The sequence below is a fragment of the Amblyomma americanum genome, chromosome 11 (genome assembly GCF_052857255.1).
Source record: "Amblyomma americanum isolate KBUSLIRL-KWMA chromosome 11, ASM5285725v1, whole genome shotgun sequence".
NCBI classification, from domain to species: domain Eukaryota; kingdom Metazoa; phylum Arthropoda; class Arachnida; order Ixodida; family Ixodidae; genus Amblyomma; species Amblyomma americanum.
In genome coordinates this window covers 11,834,577-11,857,829 of record NC_135507.1, presented here as the reverse complement: position 1 = coordinate 11,857,829, position 23,253 = coordinate 11,834,577, and the positions used below count along the sequence as shown (strand labels likewise).

The 23,253-nt window shown below is 48.8% G+C and overlaps 1 protein-coding gene across 1 annotated transcript in view; it reads right to left on the bottom strand.

Moving 5' to 3' along the window:
* The window catches only part of LOC144110453 (serine/threonine-protein kinase NIM1), a 56,542-nt gene that overhangs the window by 12,406 nt on the left and 20,883 nt on the right, over positions 1-23,253 (bottom strand). The window contains exons 3-6 of the mRNA XM_077643351.1: positions 4,277-4,509; positions 3,865-4,059; positions 2,192-2,460; positions 1,056-1,418 (exon numbers count right to left, since the gene is read on the bottom strand). Of these exons, the coding sequence (XP_077499477.1) occupies positions 1,056-1,418; positions 2,192-2,460; positions 3,865-4,059; positions 4,277-4,508 (1,059 nt within the window). The 5' untranslated portion in view covers position 4,509. The remainder of the gene's footprint in view (positions 1-1,055; positions 1,419-2,191; positions 2,461-3,864; positions 4,060-4,276; positions 4,510-23,253) is intronic.

The window sequence follows — 23,253 nt, the reverse complement described above, 5'->3', positions numbered from 1 at the left end:
GTACTGATGACTAAACTAGTTCCAGAGAAGTTGTCTTTTGGAGCAACCGCGGAAGATTTTCTCTCCTGTAGAAATCAACGTGGTGTCGTGATTTCACAGACGATTTCCCTCCTGGACGAACACGACATTGAGACATGTGAAAATGGCCACACTGCACAAACTCTCCTGCGCTTGGTAGTACGCGTTGCAACCAACGTTGTTCTAAACAACTTTTGCAAACTAAGAAATGATGCCATACAAGACAATGCGCAGCAGAAGGCCGCAGCCCGGAAAGCAGCAACGCTTAAGAAGAAGTAAGTTTTATTCCCAAGCAATAAAAATGCTTTGCGCACACTTCATTGCTGGTGTCTCGTCGTTTTTTATTGTAAGGGTCAGATTAGCTGTACAAATACTCAACAGCGCAACATTATTGTGAGTGTCATTATTGCTGTGTGTGAAAGCTTTAAGCAAAACACAATACAGAATAAAACTAACACAATGCGCAGTAGACGGTGTTTTTTTTTTCAATGTTCACGAACTTCTACTTTAACAACTAGATATACGCATGTGCGGTCTGTGCGGATGGATTTTACCGCACGGCAGACATCATGTACGTGATAGAACCTAATAATTAGATGATTAATTGAAATTAACTAATCAATTTTTTATTATAATGACCAATAATGCGAAATTGGCGGCCGTATGCTAAATTGTTTATTATAAAAAACTGTATTAGCAGCTCGAACTTTCTTGACAATAAGGTGTTCTGCAATAAAAAAAATATATAAAGCAGATAAAATGATAGCCTAAGGCGCGCACAAACTAGCGAATTTCTTTTCTGCAGCAACGACAAAAATGAAAATGAAGGAATCACTTATAAGGCAGCTACGTACGGCAGTACCCGAATAGTGCAGACGGGCGCGGCGCGCTGAAATCGCGGAGCGCGGGGCCTGCACGGTCCCTTGGCGTGACGTCACGCGGCCGGTGGAGAGGCCTTAGCATTGAGAGGGTGTTGGTCAAACCGGTCACACCGGCAACAGTATTTTTCGAGGAAAAAGCAAGGATAACGGGCTCGCCTGCAGTATGGAGGCGATGAGTTTCTTGCATGACTCGGACAGGTATTCGGGTATCGCGTAGTTTCCCTCGAGGATGAGCTTCTTGAGCGCGGCCACGGTCTGCGCCCGGAAGGGCATGCAGGCGGTGACCACGAAGTAGAGCAGCACGCCCAGCGCCCACACGTCCACGCCGGGCCCCGCGTAGCTCTCGTCGCGGAACAGCTCGGGCGCTGCGTACGGCGGGGAGCCGCAGAAGGTGCCCAGGGCCTCGTCCCTCGACCGAAGCTGCGTGCTGAAGCCGAAGTCGCCCACCTTGACCAGGTTGTGGCCCGCGATGAACACGTTCTCCGCCTTGATGTCGCGGTGCACGATGTTGCGCTCGTGCTGCGTGCGCCCTCAGTGAGATAATCTTTTCATATACAAAACTTGAGATGTCAACTGAGAACGAATCATCGCACAATATTTTACAACGAACAAAATTTCCCACCCAGCTTGCTGTTGTGAGAAAGCGATATCGTTGATTTGTCGCTATAGTCGTTGAGTTCCTTATGTATGGAAATGTTTGTCATACAAGATGTAACTGTTTTCAAAGTTATATTTCAGTGCGAAACTGCACACTGCTTTAAATAAAATAAATAATTGGTTTTGTGGGAAAGGAAATGGCGCAGTATCTGTCTCATATATCGTTGGACACCTGAACCGCGCCGTAAGGGAAGGGATAAAAGAGGGAGTGAAAGAAGAAATGGAGAGGTGCCGTAGTGGAGGGCTCCGGAATAATTTCGACCACCTGGGGATCTTTGACGTGCACTGACATCGCACAGCACACGGGCGCCTTAGCGTTTTTCCTCCATAAAAACGCAGCCGCCGCGGTCGGGTTCGAACCCGGGAACTCCGGATCAGTAGCCGAGCGCCCTAACCACTGAGCCAAAGCGGCGGGTGCACACTGCTTTCAGAATAGACAATCACGGCGGGTGTGGTGCTACATATTTTGCACAGTTTTATATTATCCCTCCAGTCTCTGCCCTTTTTCTTCACCCCCCGTCCCTTGGCCTCTCCTTGTCACTTTTATTTCCGCTGGAGTTCATGTAGCCATAACTGCTCTCGCCATAAAAATCAAAGTGGTGTAAAGGATGGAAAGTTACGAATTGCAGGCGCACCATGTGGTTGATGGCCGACGCCACCTGCGCGAAGACGACGCGAGCGTCTTCCTCCGTGTAGCGTCCGTCACTGGTGATCTTCTGGAAGAGCTCCCCGCCCGGCGCGAACTCCAGCGCCAGGTGGACCCGGCTCAGGGTCTCGATCACCTCGTACAGCCGGATCACGTGCGGATGGTGCAACGCCTCCATGCTGGCGATCTCCCGGGCCAGCATGCGCTGCGTTTTGGCGTCCATCTTGCTCTTGTCCAGGATCTTCACGGCCACTTTCTCTGCGCCGTGAAAGGGGGACACACGCGACGTCAAGACACGAATATCTTGTGGGGAAAAGAAAGGCGTGGTAATTGTCGGACACTTGATCGCTTTACACCTGACTTAATCGCCTCTTCAGGGAAGGGATGAATGATGGAGTAAATGAACAGTGAAAGAGGAGACGAAGCGGAGGGCTCCTTATTAGTTGTTTCGACCACCTTGGAGTTTTTAACTTGCACTGACTTCGCACAGCATACGAATATCTTTTGCATTCACCTTCATAGAAAATTGGCCACTGTGCTGGGGCGTCATCTCATGACGCTGAGCTCTGCAGCCGAGAGCACTAACCACTTAGCATCCGCGGCAGGTATACCTCTAGGGCGCCACTACTAGAGAGTCTTCGCATAACGTGATCCGCGGCCACTACCATGAACCGCTTCCGAGGAAGCCAGTGCGCATTTGCAGATCACCCTGAGGGTGCCAGGTTCCGGTCAGAGACGTGCGGTAGGCGGTAGCGGTGGAGGTACGCGCTGTGCTAAACGCTTCTAACTTACACTGATGGTTGTAGGGGGAGCTTGCATAACAAATTGTCACACTATTGTGACCAATTTGTAACTGGTCACGAAGCTGACCAATCACAAAGTTGTGACCAATTGGTAAGTATCGGGGCGCGAAGTTCGCCACAAATTGTGCCCCGATACTTAACGAGTGTTTACTGCTGATAAAGTTAAAAAGCTCTGGTTCCTAAGTAATTGCTTTTCGTGACTGCCTGATGTATGTGTTCATGGCCAGTCATATCCGCTAAAACGGAAGCCGAGGCGGTAACACATCATGACAGGATTCGGCGCTTTGAAAAGGACCTGAAAAGCTTGTTAAGATGCTAAACCCTTGCTGAAACTTTCGGTCAACGTTTTATCGCTGCAATACACAGGTCATTTTATAATACCTGATGACGATTTGGAGGATTTGCTTGTAATTTTCCAAAAGTGTTTCAGACCGACTAATATTGCTCGCGAAGGAGAATCCGGGACATGCGTACTGCAGCGCGTACGTCTGTTTCATATAACTGCTGTTGGTGTAACGCAAAAAACGACACATGCTTACTTGAATCTGGAATGGGGCGTTCAGCTGATATAATTTAGGCTCTATCAGGCTACCTCGAGGGCGTTATCGATACTATGTTCTAATTTTGTGCTCAGCACTACTAATTTTGTGCTCATGGATAGCCTCGCATAGTTCGTTTGATGATGGAGGACTTCCACACTACCTGCAGCGCAGCATTCTAATGTGGTGCTTGTATTGCTAAAGAGAGAAGTTTTCCCCTAATGACTTAGTGGCAATTTCCATAAGATACTGCCCTCAGTTTGTTCGAGAAACATTTTTTGAAGAATGGTCCGACCATGCGAGGTGGTGTGGAGACGCACCTTTTACGAGACAGTGGACAGCCACCTTGACCTGGGAGAAGTTTCCGGTTCCCAGCTCTCCACGAAACCGGTAGAATCCGACCCTCCTACCGAGTGCCACGTCCTTCTGCCACCGGTTGTCGTGGGTGAGGGCGTCGAGTAGCCGCTGGTAAGGCGTCGCACCGCCAGAGGTCACCGTCGTCGCGGGACTCCAATCTGCAAGCGTGTTAAGTTTCCTTGTTCAGATGAACCGCCCAAAGTTCAAAACATGAATTTAATCAAGACAGGAAAGCTGCAGCGTGCTGCGAAGAGCTAGCTGCTAGGCTCACAGGGGGCGCCGCAAAGCTAGCCTACAAAAAATGACCGCATCTTCTCTCCGAATGTTTCGTGACTGGTAGGGTTAAAGAATTAGTGCTGTCAGTGCGTAACTGACCTGGTGTCGCGGCAGTTTTCGGCGTGACGGGGCACGGAGCCTTGGTGCCGGTGTCCGATGTCCGGTGTGAGTTGGAGGAGGAGGAGGCGTTGTTGCGGTGGTGTCCGTTGGGCGGCGGTGTGTCGCTGGGCGAGGCGGGCGGACCAAGGCCGTCGGCGCCCGCGGTCACCCGGCGGTCGGCCGTCCACGCTACCGGCGGCTCGTCCGCCGGGGACACGCGAGCCGCTGGCATTCTGTGGAAGAGAGAGAGAGAAAAGTTGGAAATGAAAATTGGTTTTAGAGGAAAGGAAATGGCGCAGTATCTGTCTCACATATCAGCGGACACCTGAACCGCGCTGGAAGGGAAGAAATAAAGGAGGGACTAAGAGAAAGAGGTGCCGTAGTGGAGGGCTCCGGGATAATTTCGACCACCTGGGGATCTTTAACGTGCACTGACGTCGCACAGCACACGGGCGCCTTAGTGTTTCGCCTCTGTCGAAACGCGGCCGCCGCGGTCGGGTTCGAGCCCGGGTGCTCCGGATCAGTAGCCGAGCTCCCTAACCGCTGAGCCACAGAGGGAGAGCGAGGAGAGTGAATACATGCATGACTTGCAGCCTCGGTTAAAACAGAGTATACCAACCGGGAATTCTCGGGGAATTTGAATAATCTGGAAAAACTGGAAAAACTCAGGGGTTTTTTGTGCTTATATCAGGGAAAATTAGCTGCAGTTGTACTTAAAAAGGAATAAAGTCGCGATAATGCTGCCTCGTGTAAACAGTGGGGACCGGCATTGCACTGATTGTTTAGTGCTGCGTTACACGTCCTCTCCTCAGCGACCGGCGGCCTCCAACGTTGTGCTGTCAAATGGAGCATCCCAGCTAGGCGGCAAAAATCTTTCCGGCGCCAGCGGCGCTTCGACTTTCGAAGCGTACGTCGAAAGTGAACACTTCCCCGTGCATGCTTCCCCGGCGCTGAGAGCGCGCGCTTTCTAGGGTTCGCACGTTCGCTTTTCGATGGCCAGCGGCCTCCCCTTGTTTTCTTGTGTTTCCGAGTAGACAGCTCCAACAATGCGGCAGAAAACGTTGCGAGAACTTGCTATGCTTCCGGTTTCCAATGGGAGCAATGCAAGCCCCAAATGAACTCTTCCTCCCTGCGCGTCGCCTTGATGGAAGCATCCATTTCTGCCGCAGGGGGTGCACGCACGCGATGCAGTCGGCGCAGCTTTGGCAGAGAGAGAAATAGTTTCGCGCCTTATCGCGATCCGCCGACGCTGGCAAAGCAACGAGTTCTGTCCGTACTTCGCTGCGCCGTTTTGAACCAACTTAGTTTTAATGACTGCTGTTGTGCCGCAGGCAAGCTGTGTGCGACGTGTCAAGCATAACGGCCTTCAAAGGCACTTTCCTCCAGGACTGGACGAACACGAAACATGGCGAGTTTGCAGCCTGGATTAGGCCCGTCGAAAGTAACGCGAACGCAGCGTGCTGTGCGCTATGCAGAAAGCAGTTTTCCCTCAGCAACATGGGAAGAAGAGCGGTGACAAGTCGCGCTGAAAGTAAGAAGCACCGACTAGCCATTACCGGAGCCGGGACACCCTCTATAGCCTCATTTTTGACACCGCCGGCCACCAATGTGACCAATGCCGGGCCAGTGCCGTCAGTTTCTGCGCATCCTTCAAGTGCTTCAACCACGGCGACAGACATCCAACCCGATCGTTCAGCGTGACTTAGAGGTCATAAATGCTGAAGTGATATGGTGCCTTAATGCTGTTTTGACGCACACATCACTCCGCGCTGCCGCGGCACCGGGTTCCCTTTGATGTTCCCATCACAGCCACAGCCAGGAAAGTGCAGCTTGACAAAGACAAGGTAAGTTATACTATTGTCTATAGCCTCGCACCTTTGTTCAAGGAGAATCTCGTGTTAGAAGTGAGCCAAGCCTCCCACCTCGTCGTGGCGTTTGACGAATCGTTAAACAAAGTTGCGCAAAAAGAGCAAATGGACGTGTTGGCTCGCCTTTCATCGGCTGCATAGCGTGAAAACGCGCTACTTGACGTCATGCTTTCTCGGGCACATGCGTGCGGAAGAATTAGTGTCCGCTTTTAAAATAGCCACAGATGGACTCTTGACGAAAGTAGAAGGCGCAGACCAAAAGAAAGGATGGGATGGCGTTTCGGCTCCTCCACGGGAGCCTTGTTCACAATCTCCCGTGGGTGAGCCGAAACGTCATTTTTGGTCGGCGCCTTCTACTTTCGTCATGTACCATCCCGACCAGACGGGTTTCCGTCAGACTCTAACTTCAAGATGGACTCTTCCGATCAAAAATTCTGAAGATCTCAATGGATGGGCCAAATGTAAACATAAAATTTCTCCGTGAGATCAAACAAGAACTTTGTGAATCCACTGACGGCCGTCGTATTCTAGAAGTTGGTAGCTGTGGCCTGCATGTTGTGAACGGCGCTTTCAAAACCGGACACGCGGCAACAGGTTGGCAAATCATGGAACTTCTTCGGGCTTTGTACAACTTATTCAAATGCGTACCTGCCCGACGCCCTGAATACGCACGCGTAAGCGGGAGCAACTTACCCTGTGAAGTTCTGCGCTGCGCAGTGGCTTGAAAATGTTCGTGTAATTTCAAGAGCTATTGAGATTCAGCCGTACCTTAATGTTTACGTCGAGTCGTGTCGAGACGAGGACAACCGCTCGACCAGCGTCAGTTACTGCGTGGTCGAAACAGCCGTTCACGATCCTCTGCTGCCTGCAAAGGTAACCTTTATGCTTGGCATCGCGGATGAACTGCAGCCGTTCCTGGCTCAATTCCAGACCGACTCTCCTAAATTTAGTTTTTGGGGAAAGGAAATGGCGCGGTGACTGTCGGACGTATCTCGGTGGACACCCGAACCGCGCCGTAAGGGAAGGGATAAAGGAGGGACCGAGAGAAGAAAGGATGAAAGAGGTGCCATAGTGGAGGGCTCCGGAATAATTTCGACCACCTGGGGATCTTTAACGTGCACTGACTCCGGATCAGTAGCCGAGAGCCCTAACCACTGAGCCACCGCGGCGGGTTCGCCTATGCTTCCATTTCTTGGCGCAGCATTGGAGAACCTTCTACGATCACTAATGAGTGAAATAGTAAAGAAAGAAGTAATAATAGCGGCTGACAGTCCATTGAGGTTGATTAAGGTGGACATAGACCTGAGTGCGAACGTAGTTGCGGTGACCAAGGTTGACTTTTGATTAGCTGCGAAGAATGCGCTCCGAAAGGCCCCGAAACCCCACTTTCTGTGGACAACTAATATCACCATGCACGTATGTCGTAATAAGGCCTATCGTAACAAGTAGCCACGCACATCATTCTTCGTACTTGAAATGTGCCCTTGGACGTGTGCTCAGCGATGTTTGCAAACAAGTAGCCACATCTTATTTGCATAAGCTGTTCTAGTCCCGGTAAATCATCTGTTTTTTAAGGCGTAAGCATTGTATAGCTATGTTTGCATTTTCGTGTCATCACAAGCTTGTCATCACGATAACGCTCGAACGAATGAGTTATAAGAAAAAAGAATGGTTTTAGATATAGCATTAAAAAATCTCGCAGGGGAAATCACGAGGTACATGTGGAGTAATTAGTTCATTAATTAGAGCCAAAAATTGAAAAAAAAAATCAGGAAGTGTGGATGGAGCGAAGCGTGACGCCAAATTTGAAAACGAAGCGCGGCGCCAAGTTATAATAATAATAATTGGTTTTTGGGGAAAGGAAATGACGCAGTATCTGTCTCATATATCGTTGGACACCTGAACCGCGCCGTAAGAGAAGGGACAAGGGGGGGAGTGAAAGAAGAAGGGAAGAATGAGGTGCCGTAGTGGAGGGCTCCGGAATAATTTCGACCACCTGGGGATCTTTAACGTGCACTGACATCGCACAGCACACGGGCGCCTTAGCGTTTTTCCTCCATAAAAACGCAGCCGCCGCGGTCGGGTTCGAACCCGGGTGCTCCGGATCAGTAGGCGAGCGCCCTAACCACTGAGCCACCGCGGCGGGTGCGCCAAGTTTGAAAACTCAAAATGGCCTATGATGGAACTTGATTAATTTAGACGAAGAAGCGCGAGGAGACCTCAATGCTTACGCATTCCTCAAAACAAAACATTGGACAGAAGTCTGCCTGGTTGGGAAATTTAATTTAGTAGAAGGATGACTGACGCCAACCAAGTTAATTTTTGGAAAAACACGACGTTTCGGGACCGGCTCGGTCCCAATGCGGGTTCCGCAGTGATATTATATTTTTTTTATAATTACAAGCTCAGTGCTTGAAAGAACCACACTTTTGTGCTCATGCTAGCATTCCACTACAGCAGCAAAGCTTCCTGTTCGCATGCTATCTATGTATTGCGGGCGCTAGAAAAATTGCGTGCTATGACACTCAGCGGATCTTCTATTTCGTTGTCATACATAAAATTCATGCAGCAGCGCTCCTGAGGCGCATTTTTAAGAAAAAAACTACGACAATAACGTATGAATGTGCCGGCAAAGCACTCGCAGCGCAGCGAACGACGTGGATGTCGTGCACGCCATCCTTCTTAGACTAGTTAGGGGCGCCGCCGCAGCGTTGCATCGATTTCATGAAAATCGCCAATACACTGCACGCAACAGTCAATATCACTGAGAGAGGGTGGGCACATGGTTTACAGTTCTGCGCGTCAACGGATTCAGCCTCTTTAGCATGCAGACAACATGCCCGGAGAAGATTCACCCTAACACCCTTGACCTCATCACGCCCCTCACTCTTAACGGGCCTTCCTCCTGGGAGTGGAGACCCTATATAAACTCCTCCAATGATGAATTCTTTGCCCAGACAAACACAAGTCCCGTTGTCGAAATGTTGGCAAGAACTCTGAGGCTTTACCCTCCCTTGTTCACTTTGTGATTTGAGGGCAGCTAAACCTCCCATGCTTTGTGCAGATCAGTTCAGTCTTCGGCCAGCACTTAATAAATTCAGCTTCACTGCCGACTGATTACACCTGTTGTTAAGAGGTGAACTTTTCGCCAAGATAACCTCGTGTTTCAAAGACTGGTCTTGATTTCTTGTGCATCTGCTCAGATTATATAGTTAGTTGTTATTGCTGCTGTCATAGCCTGATGCACCGTGCTGGTTTCGTTTTATCTGCTTTCGATTGTATGGCGGGTACGGCCAGTAAAGCCACATAATAGTGCCTTGTGCGTTTGCTAGTTTTCTTACCATATTTGTGCCGTAAAAGAGGCGAAATCAAGCGAATCCAAAGCAAAAAAGGCTAGAGTTGTCCTGTTTTCAAGTGGCACGGTACTGCCACAGAGGCGCCGCTGCGGTGACTCAGTGGTTATGGCGCTCGGCTGCTGGCCCGTAAGACGCGGGTTCGATCCCGGCCGCGGTGGTCGAACTTCGATGGAGGCGAAATGCTAGAGGCCCCTGTATTCGTGCGATGTCAGTGCACGTTAAGGAACCCAAGGTGGTCGAAATCTCCGTAGCCCTTCACTGCGGGGTCCCTCATAGCCTCAGTCATTTCGGGACTTTAAACCCTCATAAATCAACACACCATCCATTGTCACAGAATCATTGCTGGAGATGCTGTTGGGCTGGGTCGAAGAGCCATGTAGCTGACAATGGTACTATACCAGCCGGACTGTAGTGACGTATTTTACTGTGAATTTACTGCCTCACTTGCTTTTCTGCTTTGTAAACTCGCTTTATGCTTTGTCAGCAATCTTCTGTTCCTATGTAGCCGCCGCGGTGGCTCAGTCGTTATGGCGCTCGGCTGCTGGCCCGAAAGACGTGAGTTCGATCCCGGCCGCGGCGTTAAAATTTCGATGGAAGTTAAATTCTAGAGGCCCGTGTGCTGTGCGATGTCAGTGCACGTTAAAGAACCCCAGGTGGTCGAAATTTCCGGAGCCCTTCACTAAAGCGTCCCACATAGCCTGAGGCGCTTTGGGACGTTAAACCCCCATAAACCAACCATTCTGTTCCTATGTCACGCCTTTAGCGATTACTCACTTTAAGAACGCTTGATTGTTTACGATGCCCGTTCGAAAAATTTCGAGCATGATTTTAAATTTATAAAAAAATCTGTGGTCAGAAAATCTCGCATAGGAGCCTAACTCGGGCACGAGGATTTGACGCTGGTATCAGTACGGACGAACGGACGGACAGACAGGCCTGCTGGGAGTGCGTAAGAGAGGGCAGGGGAGGAGGGTAAGCCCGATAGTCCAAACTGAGTATTTGCGCGAGCTCTGCAAAGGTGTGCGCCCGCTCCCTCGAGAATCCTGGATCGAGACTGTCCCGAGCCCGGCAAATCAGACCTCGGGCCAATTTATCGGCAGCCTCGTTTCTAGGGTTCTCAGAGTGAACTGGCACCCACTAGAGCTCTACCCTGCGCGGTAAATTTTCGGTAGGTGTGCTGAACAATTTCCAGGCAGGGGTGTGAATCCTGCCTCTGGCAAAGTTGGACAGAGCCGTTTTGGAGTCGCTGAAGATGAATTGGGCGTCCGAATGTACAAGGGCTAGGGCGATGGCGGTCTCCTCTGCCTGTTGAAAAAAACCAGTCACAAACGACAATGGACAAGAGAAGGAGTTTACACGCCACAACGACTGGAGTGTACACGCCACAACCAGTCGTTGTGGCGTGTACGCTCCTGCTCTTGTCCATTGTCTTTTTGTGACTGGCTTTTTTCAAGTTACTATGAAACAACTGGCCCGCATTTCAACCCTTCTCCTCTGCCTCCTCAGGCGTAGAGCCCGAGGGAAGACGGTGAGTCAGGGGATGAGGTAGGGTTTGATTGTAGGCAACTGCTACCGCGTCATGCGCTGTACATTCGGCGTCTACCCAAATGGCATCGTGGGCTTGCCCGTAATACTTATGTAGGGCATTAGCACGAGCTACGCGGCGAGGGATATGATATTGGGGATGGACGTTTCGAGGAAGGGGTTTCACAACGAGAGGTGTATGGATGTGTCGAGGGATGGCTATAAGGGTTGACTGGTTAGCCGATATGTTGATGCGAAGGGAGGAGAGTATATGGCAGCCAGTGGCGCTTGCGGCAAGTCTAAGGTACTGTGCCTGAAGGTGCGCGTCAACTAGTTCCTGAATGGTGTTATGCATGCTTAGTGCAAGGAGGTTTGCTGAGCTAGTGCTACGAGGTAGGTTTAGGGCCGCCTTAGTCGCAAGGCGGATCATGGCGTTCATGCGTTCGCGCTGGTATCAGGAATCGAGTGTACGTAAGCGGGCAATACACGAGGGAAGATTTCTCGGCTGTACGTGGCATTTGGAACCGCGTGGAGCATTTACAGAGGTACTCCCTCGAATAGGAAGATAAAAAAAACCGTGAGAGTAATAGAGAACGAAAGGCAGAAGTATAGTTAGCCTTGGCATGAACAAACCGCTTACGCGTCGTCCACGTACTCTAAAAAAATAGAATAAAAATAGGGAAACAACGAATGGGTGAAGCACGTAACGGCGCCCCGTGCGCGCGCGTCAATTTTACACGCTCTGGCGACAGAGGCGGCGTGACGCGGTCACGCTGGCGCTGTTTTACAAGCACCCCGCGAGTGGCAGACTTGCAAAAGTGTTTCGTGTCTTTTTAGACCTTTGTTGGATGCTCCTGGTGACCTGCGCTGTACACTGTTTTTTCTTCTTTTTTATTTCCTTAATCTTCCTTCTGTTTCTTTCTCTTTTAGCTTCTCTATTCGTTTAATTTTTTTTTCTTTTTCTGCAGGACTCTTCTCTCCAAATTAGAAAGCTCGTTTAGGCTGCGAGCCCTCGCCGTTCACGGAGCGGTTTCTCAACAATGCGTGGTCTTGCCCCCCCCCCCCCCCCCCACCCCCCGCTCGCCCGCTTCGGATAAAACGTTCCGTAATCACAGACCAACGTATAATGTTGTTGCGGATATACGCTTTAAGCACAAAGCAGTAAAAATGAAAATGAAAATTGGTTTTTGTGGAAAGGAAATGGCGCAGTATCTGTCTCACACAACGGCGGACTCCTGAACCGCGCCGTAAGGGAAGGGACAAAGGAGGGAGTGAAAGAAGAAAGAAACAGGCGCCGCAGTGAGGGGCTCCGGAATAATTTCGACCACCTGGGGATCTTTAACGTGCACTGACATCGCACAGCACACGGGCGCCTTAGCGTTTTTCCTCCACAAAAACGCAGCCGCCGCGGTCGGGTTCGAACCCGGGAACTCCGGATCAGTAGTCGAGCGCCCTAACCACTGAGCCACCGCGGCGGAGATCGAACCTGCATTTCGTGGCATGTATACCGCTTAAGCTTCTATTGATGCTAAGGGGCAATGCATTCCTCCAACCAGGAAGCTTAATTCAATTTCAGGTCTTTGTATACGACAAAAAAAAAATGGTGGAAATTGAACCGGTGGTGAAACTGTCGGCTTCAATTTTTTTTGTTATCGTCGAAACTGCGCGAAGGTTATAAAGTCTGCATTGGAGAGCTGCGCAAGCTTGCAGAATGTTTTGGAAAGTTCTTTTGATTTGATGGTAGTGCTTCCGTTAGTAATTCGGGGAAAACACACAGTACTGTTGTTCCTGCAATAATATCAATTAAAATACAGTACTTTGTTTCCCTGCCAGCACAGCCCAGACGTGTGCAATTTTATCGTCAAAAGAAATAGCTCCACTACTGTAATGGCCGAACTATTGTCCGGCTGCTGCTTCAGAACGTAAGGCACGACAAAGGAACGGGGTCGCCGACTGAGAACATGCTTCCCGCAGTTCAAACAAACAGTCTTACACGCAGCGGGGAATCAACGAATGGATTCTAGCTGTAGCCACGAAAACCAGCACTCCGTTCTTAGAAACTCTTTTTCGAAGAACACGACCTTGCCTCCTTCAACTTCTCTTTGGCGACACTAAGTGAAATGGATTCCCCCGCCGCATGGACTCGTTCCGCGAGAACCCATTAGGAACAGAGTTCACGGACGCAGAGACGCTTCTTCGATCGGCCGGAATTGCATTGCTACGCGTCCCAGAGAGAGGGAGCGAGCATCAAAGGGCACGAGACCCTGGTGCAAGTCGCTGTGAATGGATCCCCCGTTTCCTGAGGTCACTTGTATCGCTGTTTGTGTAGCTTCACTTCGAGAAATTGCGAGTGTTCAATAAGTTGTACTTTTTTTGTGTGTGGGCTGCGACTTTATTTTTAATTAAGCGGTGGAATCGAAAAATGTACCGCCGCGCTCAGCATTACCTGCAACGCGCATGATTCGATCGGGGCCATACACATCTATTCTGGAGAAAAACACTTTTGAAAAGAAAATAGTTCACGAACGCAGGTTTTTCACATAATGCAAGAGCTCACTATAACAATCAATATGTCCGCAGATCTGTCCTCGACAGGCTTGCATTTTTTCCTACTCACTTTTTGTTAACGTCAAAAGTGTTTCTCATTGCTTTTCTGTAGCTATCTTATCTACTGGATACGAGCGATGGAAAATAACTTTGCAAGATATTGCAACCCATCAGAAGAATGGATCATTGCCGCCAATTTTTCCATAACAGTATCTTACAATATTCTAATGTTCAAAATTTTCCTCCAAGAATGCGGGACGTGCTCCTTAACGAAGCAGTGGGGAGCCCCGTGGAGGCGCAGTGTCGTGCACCTGGTTATGAGAGCTGACGCTGTAACGATAATAATTTTATTCATTGAGATAAACAAAACATGATTGAGCTTGCATAAGTGGCAAATGCAACGACTGGCTGCGAAACTGCACACTGCTTTATTTTCTTTTTTAACGCAAGCTTGCATCATTCTGTTTTTTCTTCTTCGTGGAGTCACGAACGTCTTGGGTTTAAACTTGGGTTTGGTTCATTCCACGTCTTATATAACCATATTAAAAACTTGAGCCCCTTTATAGGGCTCAAATTTAAAGGGGGAGGGGCACCCTTTATCTTTCTCTCTCTCTGAGCAAAATAAAGTAGGAGAGAACGCAAGACGTCCTGAATGTCCTGAATCACGTTTTTTAAAAGAGGTTGTTTATAATTAACGAATTCTCACGTGCCAAATCAACACTATATGGACTGTGAATAAAGCCGTAGGGGAGTTCTCAGGATCAATTTCGACTAGCCGTAATTTTTCCACTGAAATCTCATTGCAGAGATGGTTTCTCCCACGGAATCTATGATTCTATAGAGCATACGATAAAGAGGTTTACGGTGTTTAACGTCCCAAAGCGACTCGGGCTATGAGGGACGCCGTAGTGGATGGCTCCGGATAATTTCGACCATCTGGGGTTTTTTAACGTGCACTGACATCGCACAGTACACGAGCCTCTAGCATTTCGCCTCCACCGAAATGTGACCGCCACGGCCGGGATCGAGCCCGCGTTTTTCGGGTCAGCAGCCGAGCACCACAACCACATCACCACCGCTTCGGCTCATACGAGAAATGCTTTCAATTTTCTTTAAATACCATTCACACTCTACCGCTGTGGTCACAGGACGCGAGCCTACGACTTTGAGTGCTCGGTAGGAGAACCATTGAGCCGCCACCGTAAGCGACGGGTCGGAATGACGAAAAGTAAACACTCAGTACTCCGCCAGGCGGCGGTGCTGGTCACGCCGGTCTCGCAGGGTCGCGTTTCCATTCTCATAACGATCCGCGCACTGAACGTGCGTTCAGTCGCGTGTATCGCATTTATATACTCCGCTGCTAATTCTTCTATACGCGACCACGGAAGGTTTCAGGCACCGCCGACCGGAACTCGCTTCATTCACCCAGTATGAAACGATGCCCCACAAATGGTCGCCTCCCCCGCGAGAGTGCACATTCCTTTCTTTGAACTACCTTTCATCGCTCTAGCTATTTCTTTGTGTCTGTCTGTGTGTGTTTTTTTTTTGCTATGGTGCTCTTGCTGTTGTGTGTTTTCCTTCCGAGAAACCAGGCGCGTGGGTTGGGTTCATTTCGTGCGGCGATCTCAACGACTCTTACGTGCTCCGAGGCCGTCGTTCGGACCACGGCTCGTACCGACCCATTAGGGGAGGGGGGTCAGTATATAGCGTGACGTATTACGTACGAGCCCGCGGTCGGCTGGCGGAGTTTCCGTTTCTGATCCGCTGACTCGCGGAACGCGCGGTTGCTTTGTTGCCGTAATTCCTGTTTGGCTAGCCGGCTATGCCTACTTCTCTGAAAGGAACTCAGGTGCGTGCTGCGTGCACTTGTGCGCATGCGCGACGTGTACCGTTCGTTTTTAGGCTCACCTTTTTTTTAGCTACCTTTTGAGTCTGAATGGAGCAGGTCCTTGCTACGTGCCCTGTATGGAGAAAAGCGAATGTGTATGCTTACGTAGCTGTACATCGCATGCGGGCAGCTCAGATCGAAATCTCGGGGGGTTAGGAGGGCGACGCGCTGTTGTGAGTTAATAGGCGCTGGCATTTGAAAGAGGTCAAGATTGCTGCTCAAAGGCCGTCTATATTTCGGGACACGGATGGTAACGTGCTCTGCGTTAATTAGATGTGAGTGCCTGGACATTCTCGAACGTCTCTCTCTCTCTCTCTCTTGTGCATTATCTTCTACCTTTGATGTATCTTGTGCTGAACAGGGTTGCATGTGAGATTGTGCGGACGGCTGTGTTGTTGTGAGGGTCACTGCTTAGGAGCCTGCCCTTCCGGATCGAGATAAGGGTTTGTTTTGTGGGTATCACGCTCGAGCACAGGCTGGTACCGCAATATGAGTTCCTTGTTATACAACGTCCTTTATTTTTTTTTTTCAAACATGAAGTGTAGTTTTTTCGAGATATTTGACAAGAATTAGCCTAAAGGACACATTTAATTTCCAAAATTTATGTTGTATCTGGGTAATTTACATGGCAGGAAAATGAAAGCCCATTTAATTACTATAAGAGCAGTTTATGCGTTATACTCTTCGTTTTGTTAGATATACTTAGCATTTTAACTCTTCTGGGGCTTCTTTTCATCACCTAAACATACTGCCATTTTCGAATGGCCTTGATTTGGAGATTACTTACAAATTGAAGGATATAGTCAACCATGCCACACCTCGTACATGCCCTGTACTTGTGGGAAATAAACTGAAACTGAAAAATGTTTTTTTTTTATTCCCCAGTGGTACGAACCTCTCGGACAGCATATCAAACCACATCCAGGTAATTGTAACCTGCGGTCCAGTTCGCCGAAAGGTCATCTTTATGGTAATTGACGCATTAGTTGTTGGGACACTGTGCGACATAGCCTCCAGTTTAACACGAAAGGAGATCGCCGAGAAACGCTTCCAAACGTACACATACACTTCGGCATCATAAAGCCTCCACTCCTGAAATAAATTGACATGGGCAGCTGTTTAGGTTATTTGTTGGGAATGCAAAAACATTAAAAGCTGTTGTCTTTACCTACAATTAGATCACTTCCGGTATGGGGACGTCACCTCAGCCAATGGGAATTATCCGGCCCGGTGACGTCACTTTCCTCAGCCAGTGAGAGTTATCTGGAGAGGTGCTGTCACTTTCGTCCAGCCAATTGACGAATTTTATGACCGACGCGTTTTTTTTTCCGATGAGGCATTATTAATTTGATTTCTCTTACGTGCTCTTATTTGTGGCGAAATTGATAATTTGCACTGCGTCACATTACCTCAAGTAATGCGTACATTGCGAAATGCATTTTTCTGTTTGTCTAAATTTGCTTGAATTTCTCTGAATTTCTATTCACTTTTTTAATTCTCTACCACGTGTCAGAAAGTGTAGTTTTTTCAGTTTATTTTTCTGGGTAAACGTTGTTACAAGTGTCAGGGCAGTCTGCTTGCTCTCAGTGATTTTGTCTTTGCAGTAAGCTGTCGTCTACAAAATGAACGGATGCCAACCAACCCCAAGCTTTCAATTCTTGTTGGATCTAATACATCTTCTCACGCCGCTTTCCCTTCGGTTGTAATAATGACGCGCGAAGCGGAACGCGCTCAGGTTGCCTATTCGCGGCTCGTGCACCGGCAGCGCGAATAATTGAAGCCACGACGCGCATTGGCCGGGACGGTGACTGGGCGTACGTCATGGCGGATTAACGGCTGCCCCTATAATTGCTGCCGTCCGCTCTGACAATAATTGCTTACGACTGGCACGGCGAAATTATTTAGCGCCCCGAGAACGAGCGATCAGAGGAAGCGAAAGAGCTGTGTTCGCGCTTGTGAATGAGTGAGACATGGACACCCGACGACGTGGACTGTGGTTCTTATCGCTAGATTAACTTTGTCGTCATCGACATAGCTCCTTGAGAAATGACCGCATCTTAAAATGCCGATATAGTAACTGTAATCTTTCTGAACAGAATGTTTTTGCTTTTTTGTTTAATACACGCATATAACATAGTTTTGTGCGTTTCTGTATCAGATATACTTTTATTTTTTATCACAGCAAGATTGAAAATTGCTTTTGGGGGAAAGGAAATGACGCAGTATGTCTCACATAACGGCGGACACCTGAACCGCGCCGTAAGGGAAGGGATAAAGGTGAGAGTGAAAGATGAAAGGAAGAAAGGTGCCGTAGTGGAGGGCTCCGGAATAATTTCGACCACCTGGGGATCTTTAACGTGCACTGACATCGGCACATGGGTGCCTTAGCGTTTTGCCTCCATAAAAACGCAGCCTCCGTGGTTGGGTTCGAACCCGGGAACTCCTCGGGTACGCCAAAATTGATTTTTGGGCAAATAAATGGCGCAGTATCTGTCTCGCATATGGGCGGACACTTGAACCGCGCCGTAAGGGAAGGGCTAAAGGAGGGACTGAGAAAATAAAGGAAGAAAGAGGTGTCGTAGTGGAGGGGCTGCGGAATAATTTCGAGCACCTGGGGGTCTTTAACGTGCACTGACATCTAACAGCACACGGACGCCTTTTGCGTTTCGCCTCCATCGAAACGCGGCCGCCGCGGTCGGGTTCGAACCCGGGTACTCCGGGTCAGCAGCCGAGCGCCGTAACCCCTGAGCCATCGCGGCGGGTGACAGTGTGATTCAAACCGCTTTTTAGCATAGCTTGCGAGGCTTATTTAGGCTGCTTTGTACGCAGGTCTGTAGATTGTGAACTTGCAGCTCTTTATGGGTGCCTGTGCTGCAGCTGGTACTAAATTCCTCTGTCCAGATGAATTCAGCACTCATATATCGCAACTGTTTGGCTATTTCACGTTCGCTGCCGAACTCTAGATAGTACTTCACTAAGCAGTAGCCTTGGTAGCACGTCCCTCGATACACTAACACAGACAGATTTTGTCTCCGGTAATAAGGTATTTTAAGCATTTCTAGGGTCCAGGGGCGCTTACAATAAAATTATGTGATTTCCCAATACCTCTATTACATACATGACAAACTGTGGTCATTTTGAGTTACAACTTCTATCCGTTGTGACACTCTGTACGAAATTATGCACGTTACTAAAAAATTAATGACAATAAGTTTTAATGAACGATATAATTATACTTTGCAGAATATATTTCACTGATTTTATTGTTTTAGTTCATTTTTACTCAGTAGTGTGTGTTCACAGGCACCTTACTCAGTGTACGCTCTGATTGGCCAGACGCCATTCTTGTTTGTTTAGTCCGTTTCTCCCTTCACTTAATCCTCCCAGCGTGTAATATTATTCGTTGCTGTTTATGAAATCGGTATTGATTTCATGATGGAATAAAAACATGACGCACTCAGTATTCATAACACATGCGCAATGGGAATGTGAAGAAAAAAACTGCAACTTTTTTGTTAGGTAGGCTTTGCCGCAAGCAGTTGTGTCGTAGAAAAAGCACTCTTGCAAGGTGACGTTGTGTGGTTATTGTAAGCGCTCCAGGACGGCAAGTTGTGTCAAGCAACATATGCTGAGGTAAGGAAACAATGTACACGTACTGTTGTAGATAAACGAAATGTAGCGATTGCTGTCACATGTTTTCTTACATGCCGATTTATTTTGCAATGGGTTTACTCCAAAGGTCAGGTGACCTTATTAGGATATTTTTCTTATGCACTCAGATAGAAATTTGAAAATCGCAGATCGACGCGAGATAAGCGGAGTGAGGCATTGTAAACTAGGCACACTTAGGTAGTCTTTGTTTGCAGTGACAAATTTCAGGTGGACACTCGAAGCACTTCATGAGGCCAGACGATATCCGACGAATCGTTCGCCCCGTGCCCTCATACCTAATTACACTATGTTTTTGGCGATGCGACAGTATTCCAAGCTGTTGATGCCTTTACCGGAAGTGGCTGGTGTTGCTTGTGAGACACAGGTTGCTCTTCCTTAGCAGTGCGGAGAAGGAATTTCTCCTGCAAGCCGACTTTTTACTTATTTATTATAAATTTAAGATACAACTCCAAAGCCCCGGGTATCGGGTATTACACGAGGGTAGCGTTAATACCCGAAAACAAAAAGAAAAAAAAACACCACGTATTACAGGAGCATAATATTTTTTCGATGAACACCTTAAAATGTTGCGGACTGCAGTGGAGCAAGGCAGCAGCGGGGATATCATTCCAGCGTATTTTGCGCGTAGGCCTGCTGATGGTAGGTGGAGGCTTCATACAGACGAACCTGGTCTGGTGACGTCACATCTCTCCATCCAATAAGCACTCTTCGATCTGGTGACGTCACTGACGACGTCAATGCATTTAATGCGGTCACATTAATAGCCGGCACGCACGCACACTAGTGTCCATCTGCGCGGCAACCTCATTCCGGTGCAGGCGGAATGTGATAAAGCCTGGGTATAGAGATTTCACTGCACGTTAAACGACAGCGGTTGGTCAAAATAAACCTAAATTCAGCTGTGCACTACAGATCGAAATCGTCTTTGCAAAATCGCTCCGCCGAGCAGAATATGGAACAGCGCGAATACACGCGAAAACAGATTTCACATAAACACTGAGTACATGCCGTCCGAATATGCGCCTCGCCGAGAGGCAATCACCCTAGGCTGTTTATACTTGATGCGTATAGCTTTCCTCTCTCCTCTCTCCCCCCCCCCCCCCCCCCTTCTTTTCAGCGCATTCCTTGGCCGAGGTCGCTCGCGAAGAAGACTGGCTGGTGCGTTATTCGCGGCCGGCAGTTTTGCCTGGAAACAAAGCGAAGCAAAAGAAAAAATAACATACCCCGGGTCTCGGAGCAGCTCTCGATCGCGGTGTGAAAACATTGTTACGGTCAAATGGGTGTGTCCCAGTAAGGCGCCAATAATTGCCGTCATTAACGGGCGCGGGCTCTTAATTTTTTTAATACCCTGCCGGCGCTTATGCTCTGTCGATTAGTGGCGTAAAAGAAAGGAGAACAAAAGAAGGTTTATGAAACGGTGGAGCAAACTTTTATCCGCAAAGTAGTTTGTCTAAGACTTCGCGCGAAGCGTTATGATGTAATATACTGTTACCAAAACACGCCTTTTGTTTTTTTGCTATCGCAGCGTAATATTCTTCATCACGTGAACGTTAGACCGAAACGGGTTGTTCCTAAAGCTACAGTAGAGCTGTTTTAGAGCCCCCCGTTTTTTCAGATATAATACATTTTTCAAGACTCAGAGCGCTGTAGTGTACTTTCAGCAACAGTGACCTGCGTGACGTCACCGCCTAAGGATAGCGTGACCACTTCCAGATCAATGAGAAGGAGCTATACTAAGGAAATCGAACTCTAACAGAACCGTGATTGCAAAGGACACGATCGGCTTTACACGCGGTGCATATGATTGTTAATTTTTCATCCTGTTTCACAATTTACTATATCGTCAGCTGCACTGGCTGACCTATCATAGCAATAGAGATGGTGTTGTAGGTGATAGTTTATCCTTAAGAAAAACAGGGTTGGAATATGACCGGAAGAATATAATTGCACATAATCAGTCTTAAGAAAAAACATAGAAATGTAGAGTTCTTGGAAGTTTTTTTTTAAATTTTTTAATTGGTTTTTGGGGAAAGGAAATGGCGCAGTATCTGTCTCATATATCGTTGGACACCTGAACCGCGCCGTAAGGGAAGGGATAAAGGAGGGAGTGAAAGAAGAAAGGAAGAAGAGGTGCCGTAGTGGAGGGCTCCGGAATAATTTCGACCACCTGGGGATCTTTAACGTGCACTGACATCGCACAGCACATGGGCGCCTTAGTGTTTTTCCTCCATCAAAACGCAGCCGCCGCTGTCGGGTTCGAACCCGGGGACTTCGGATCAGTAGTCGAGCGCCCTAACCACTGAGCCACCGCGGCAGGTATTCTTGGAAGTGACTGTTATTGTTTTGCGGAAAAGAACGATGTGACACTATTTTATTTTATGTAGAAGAGGGCGTTTCGGGGCGTTCATGAGAGGTTCTTGAGCATTTTTCTCTCTTCGCACTACGCGCCAAACTATATACCATGTCCGCACTGCAGATCTCTCACCCGGATTAGAATACTAAAGACAGATCATATGACTCTGTAGTAAGACAAGTCATACGACTTGTCTTTCTAGAGAGTCGTTATAAATAAACGCTAAAATATTTTTGTTTGTTTCGTCGTAACGACAGATTTCTCGCTATTATTCCCGTATTTTTCTGTAGCTTTTAGTATTTTCTGCAGTATCTCTGCGTAGCCCAGTCGTTGCGACAATGAGAGAACAATACTTAGTTTATGTGCGTTTAACGTCCCAAGGCGACTCAGGCTATAGGGATGCCGTAGTGAAGGGCTCCGGAAATTTCTACCACTTAGGGTTCTTTAACGTGCACTGACATCGCGCAGGACACAGGCCTCTAGAATTTCGCTTCCATCGAAATTCGACCGCCGCGACCGGGATCGAACCCGCGTCGGTCGGGTCAGCAGCCGATGGCCATAACCACCGAGCCACCGCAGCGGCTGACCGGTGATCAAGGCAGTATCCCAGGCGCTTTTGTGGGCAATCGGTTGAAATGTATTGCTGCGGCAGTTCCAACCGCAGTTTTGCGTCTATGTTTGGGAATTATTTTTTCGCCCTTCTAGACACGCGGATAACCAACCCCCTGGTGGCTTTGAACCTCCGTGGCCTGGCCGCTATCCTTCATCGTTCCACGCCTACGCACGTGCACGTGGATCTGTTGTTCTCCGGTCGGCTTTCTTTTTTATTTTGAACTTCCCCCTTTCAGTCCCTCCCACAGTTCTTTTTTGGTGCCTGGGTTGTCCTTATTTCTGGCGTTTTGTTTGCGTCGGCCCAATGGCCAGCGGTGTATGCGAGCTCTGGTTTGTTTATGTTCTCCTCCGTTTTTAACGCACAGGCTCCAGCGTATCCGGGGCAACGTGCCACGCGCGCCGCGCCGGCGACGGCATGCGATATGAGGGTGCCTGGATTGGACGGCCGGGGATTTAGAACGGAATAAATACCCTCCCAATGCCTAAGCAAAACTACTGTCGCTCAGTGCATAAAAGATATTGCCATGAAGCTTTGTAATATGTGTTTTTGTAGCGATAGCTACACTACGCCACCTCTTCGAGCCTTCAGCGTGGCCACCGTGGTCACGTGGTTGGTCACGCGGTGCGGAGCAGCTCTTGCTGCCAGCGGCGCGGCGCGCGGCCGAAATCGAGCTGCAACAGCTGTGCGCATGCGCCGTGTCAAGAGGGACGAAGATGAAGAAGGAGCGTACAGCGAAACGGAGCGGCAAAATACTGACTTTGCAATCGGACTAAGCGAGCTCCACTCGGCCAGATGTGGCTAACGCGTCACTGCGGGTTTAACCAGAGCTAAACCACAGCCATTTTTTTCATGTCTGCGGTTATCGCCGCCGGCACGCAGCCTTATCACTGTGCGCAGCCCGAGCGCACAGTCTCTACGCCACCTGCTGTGTCTGGGTGAAAACTGCATAGGTCCGCTGCTTTGCGTCGCAGATCTCCCTTCGTAGGACACGCGCGCTGCGATTGTCGCTGGACGTGCTTGCATGGTTCGGCTACCGCCTCTCGTGGAGACAGAGAAAAAGAGGGAGGAGAGGGGAGGTAGAGAGAAAGGAATGAGGAGGGATAAAAGGAGCAGTTTTCACGCCGTTCCACCGCAATCACGCCCCGCATTGAGCGAG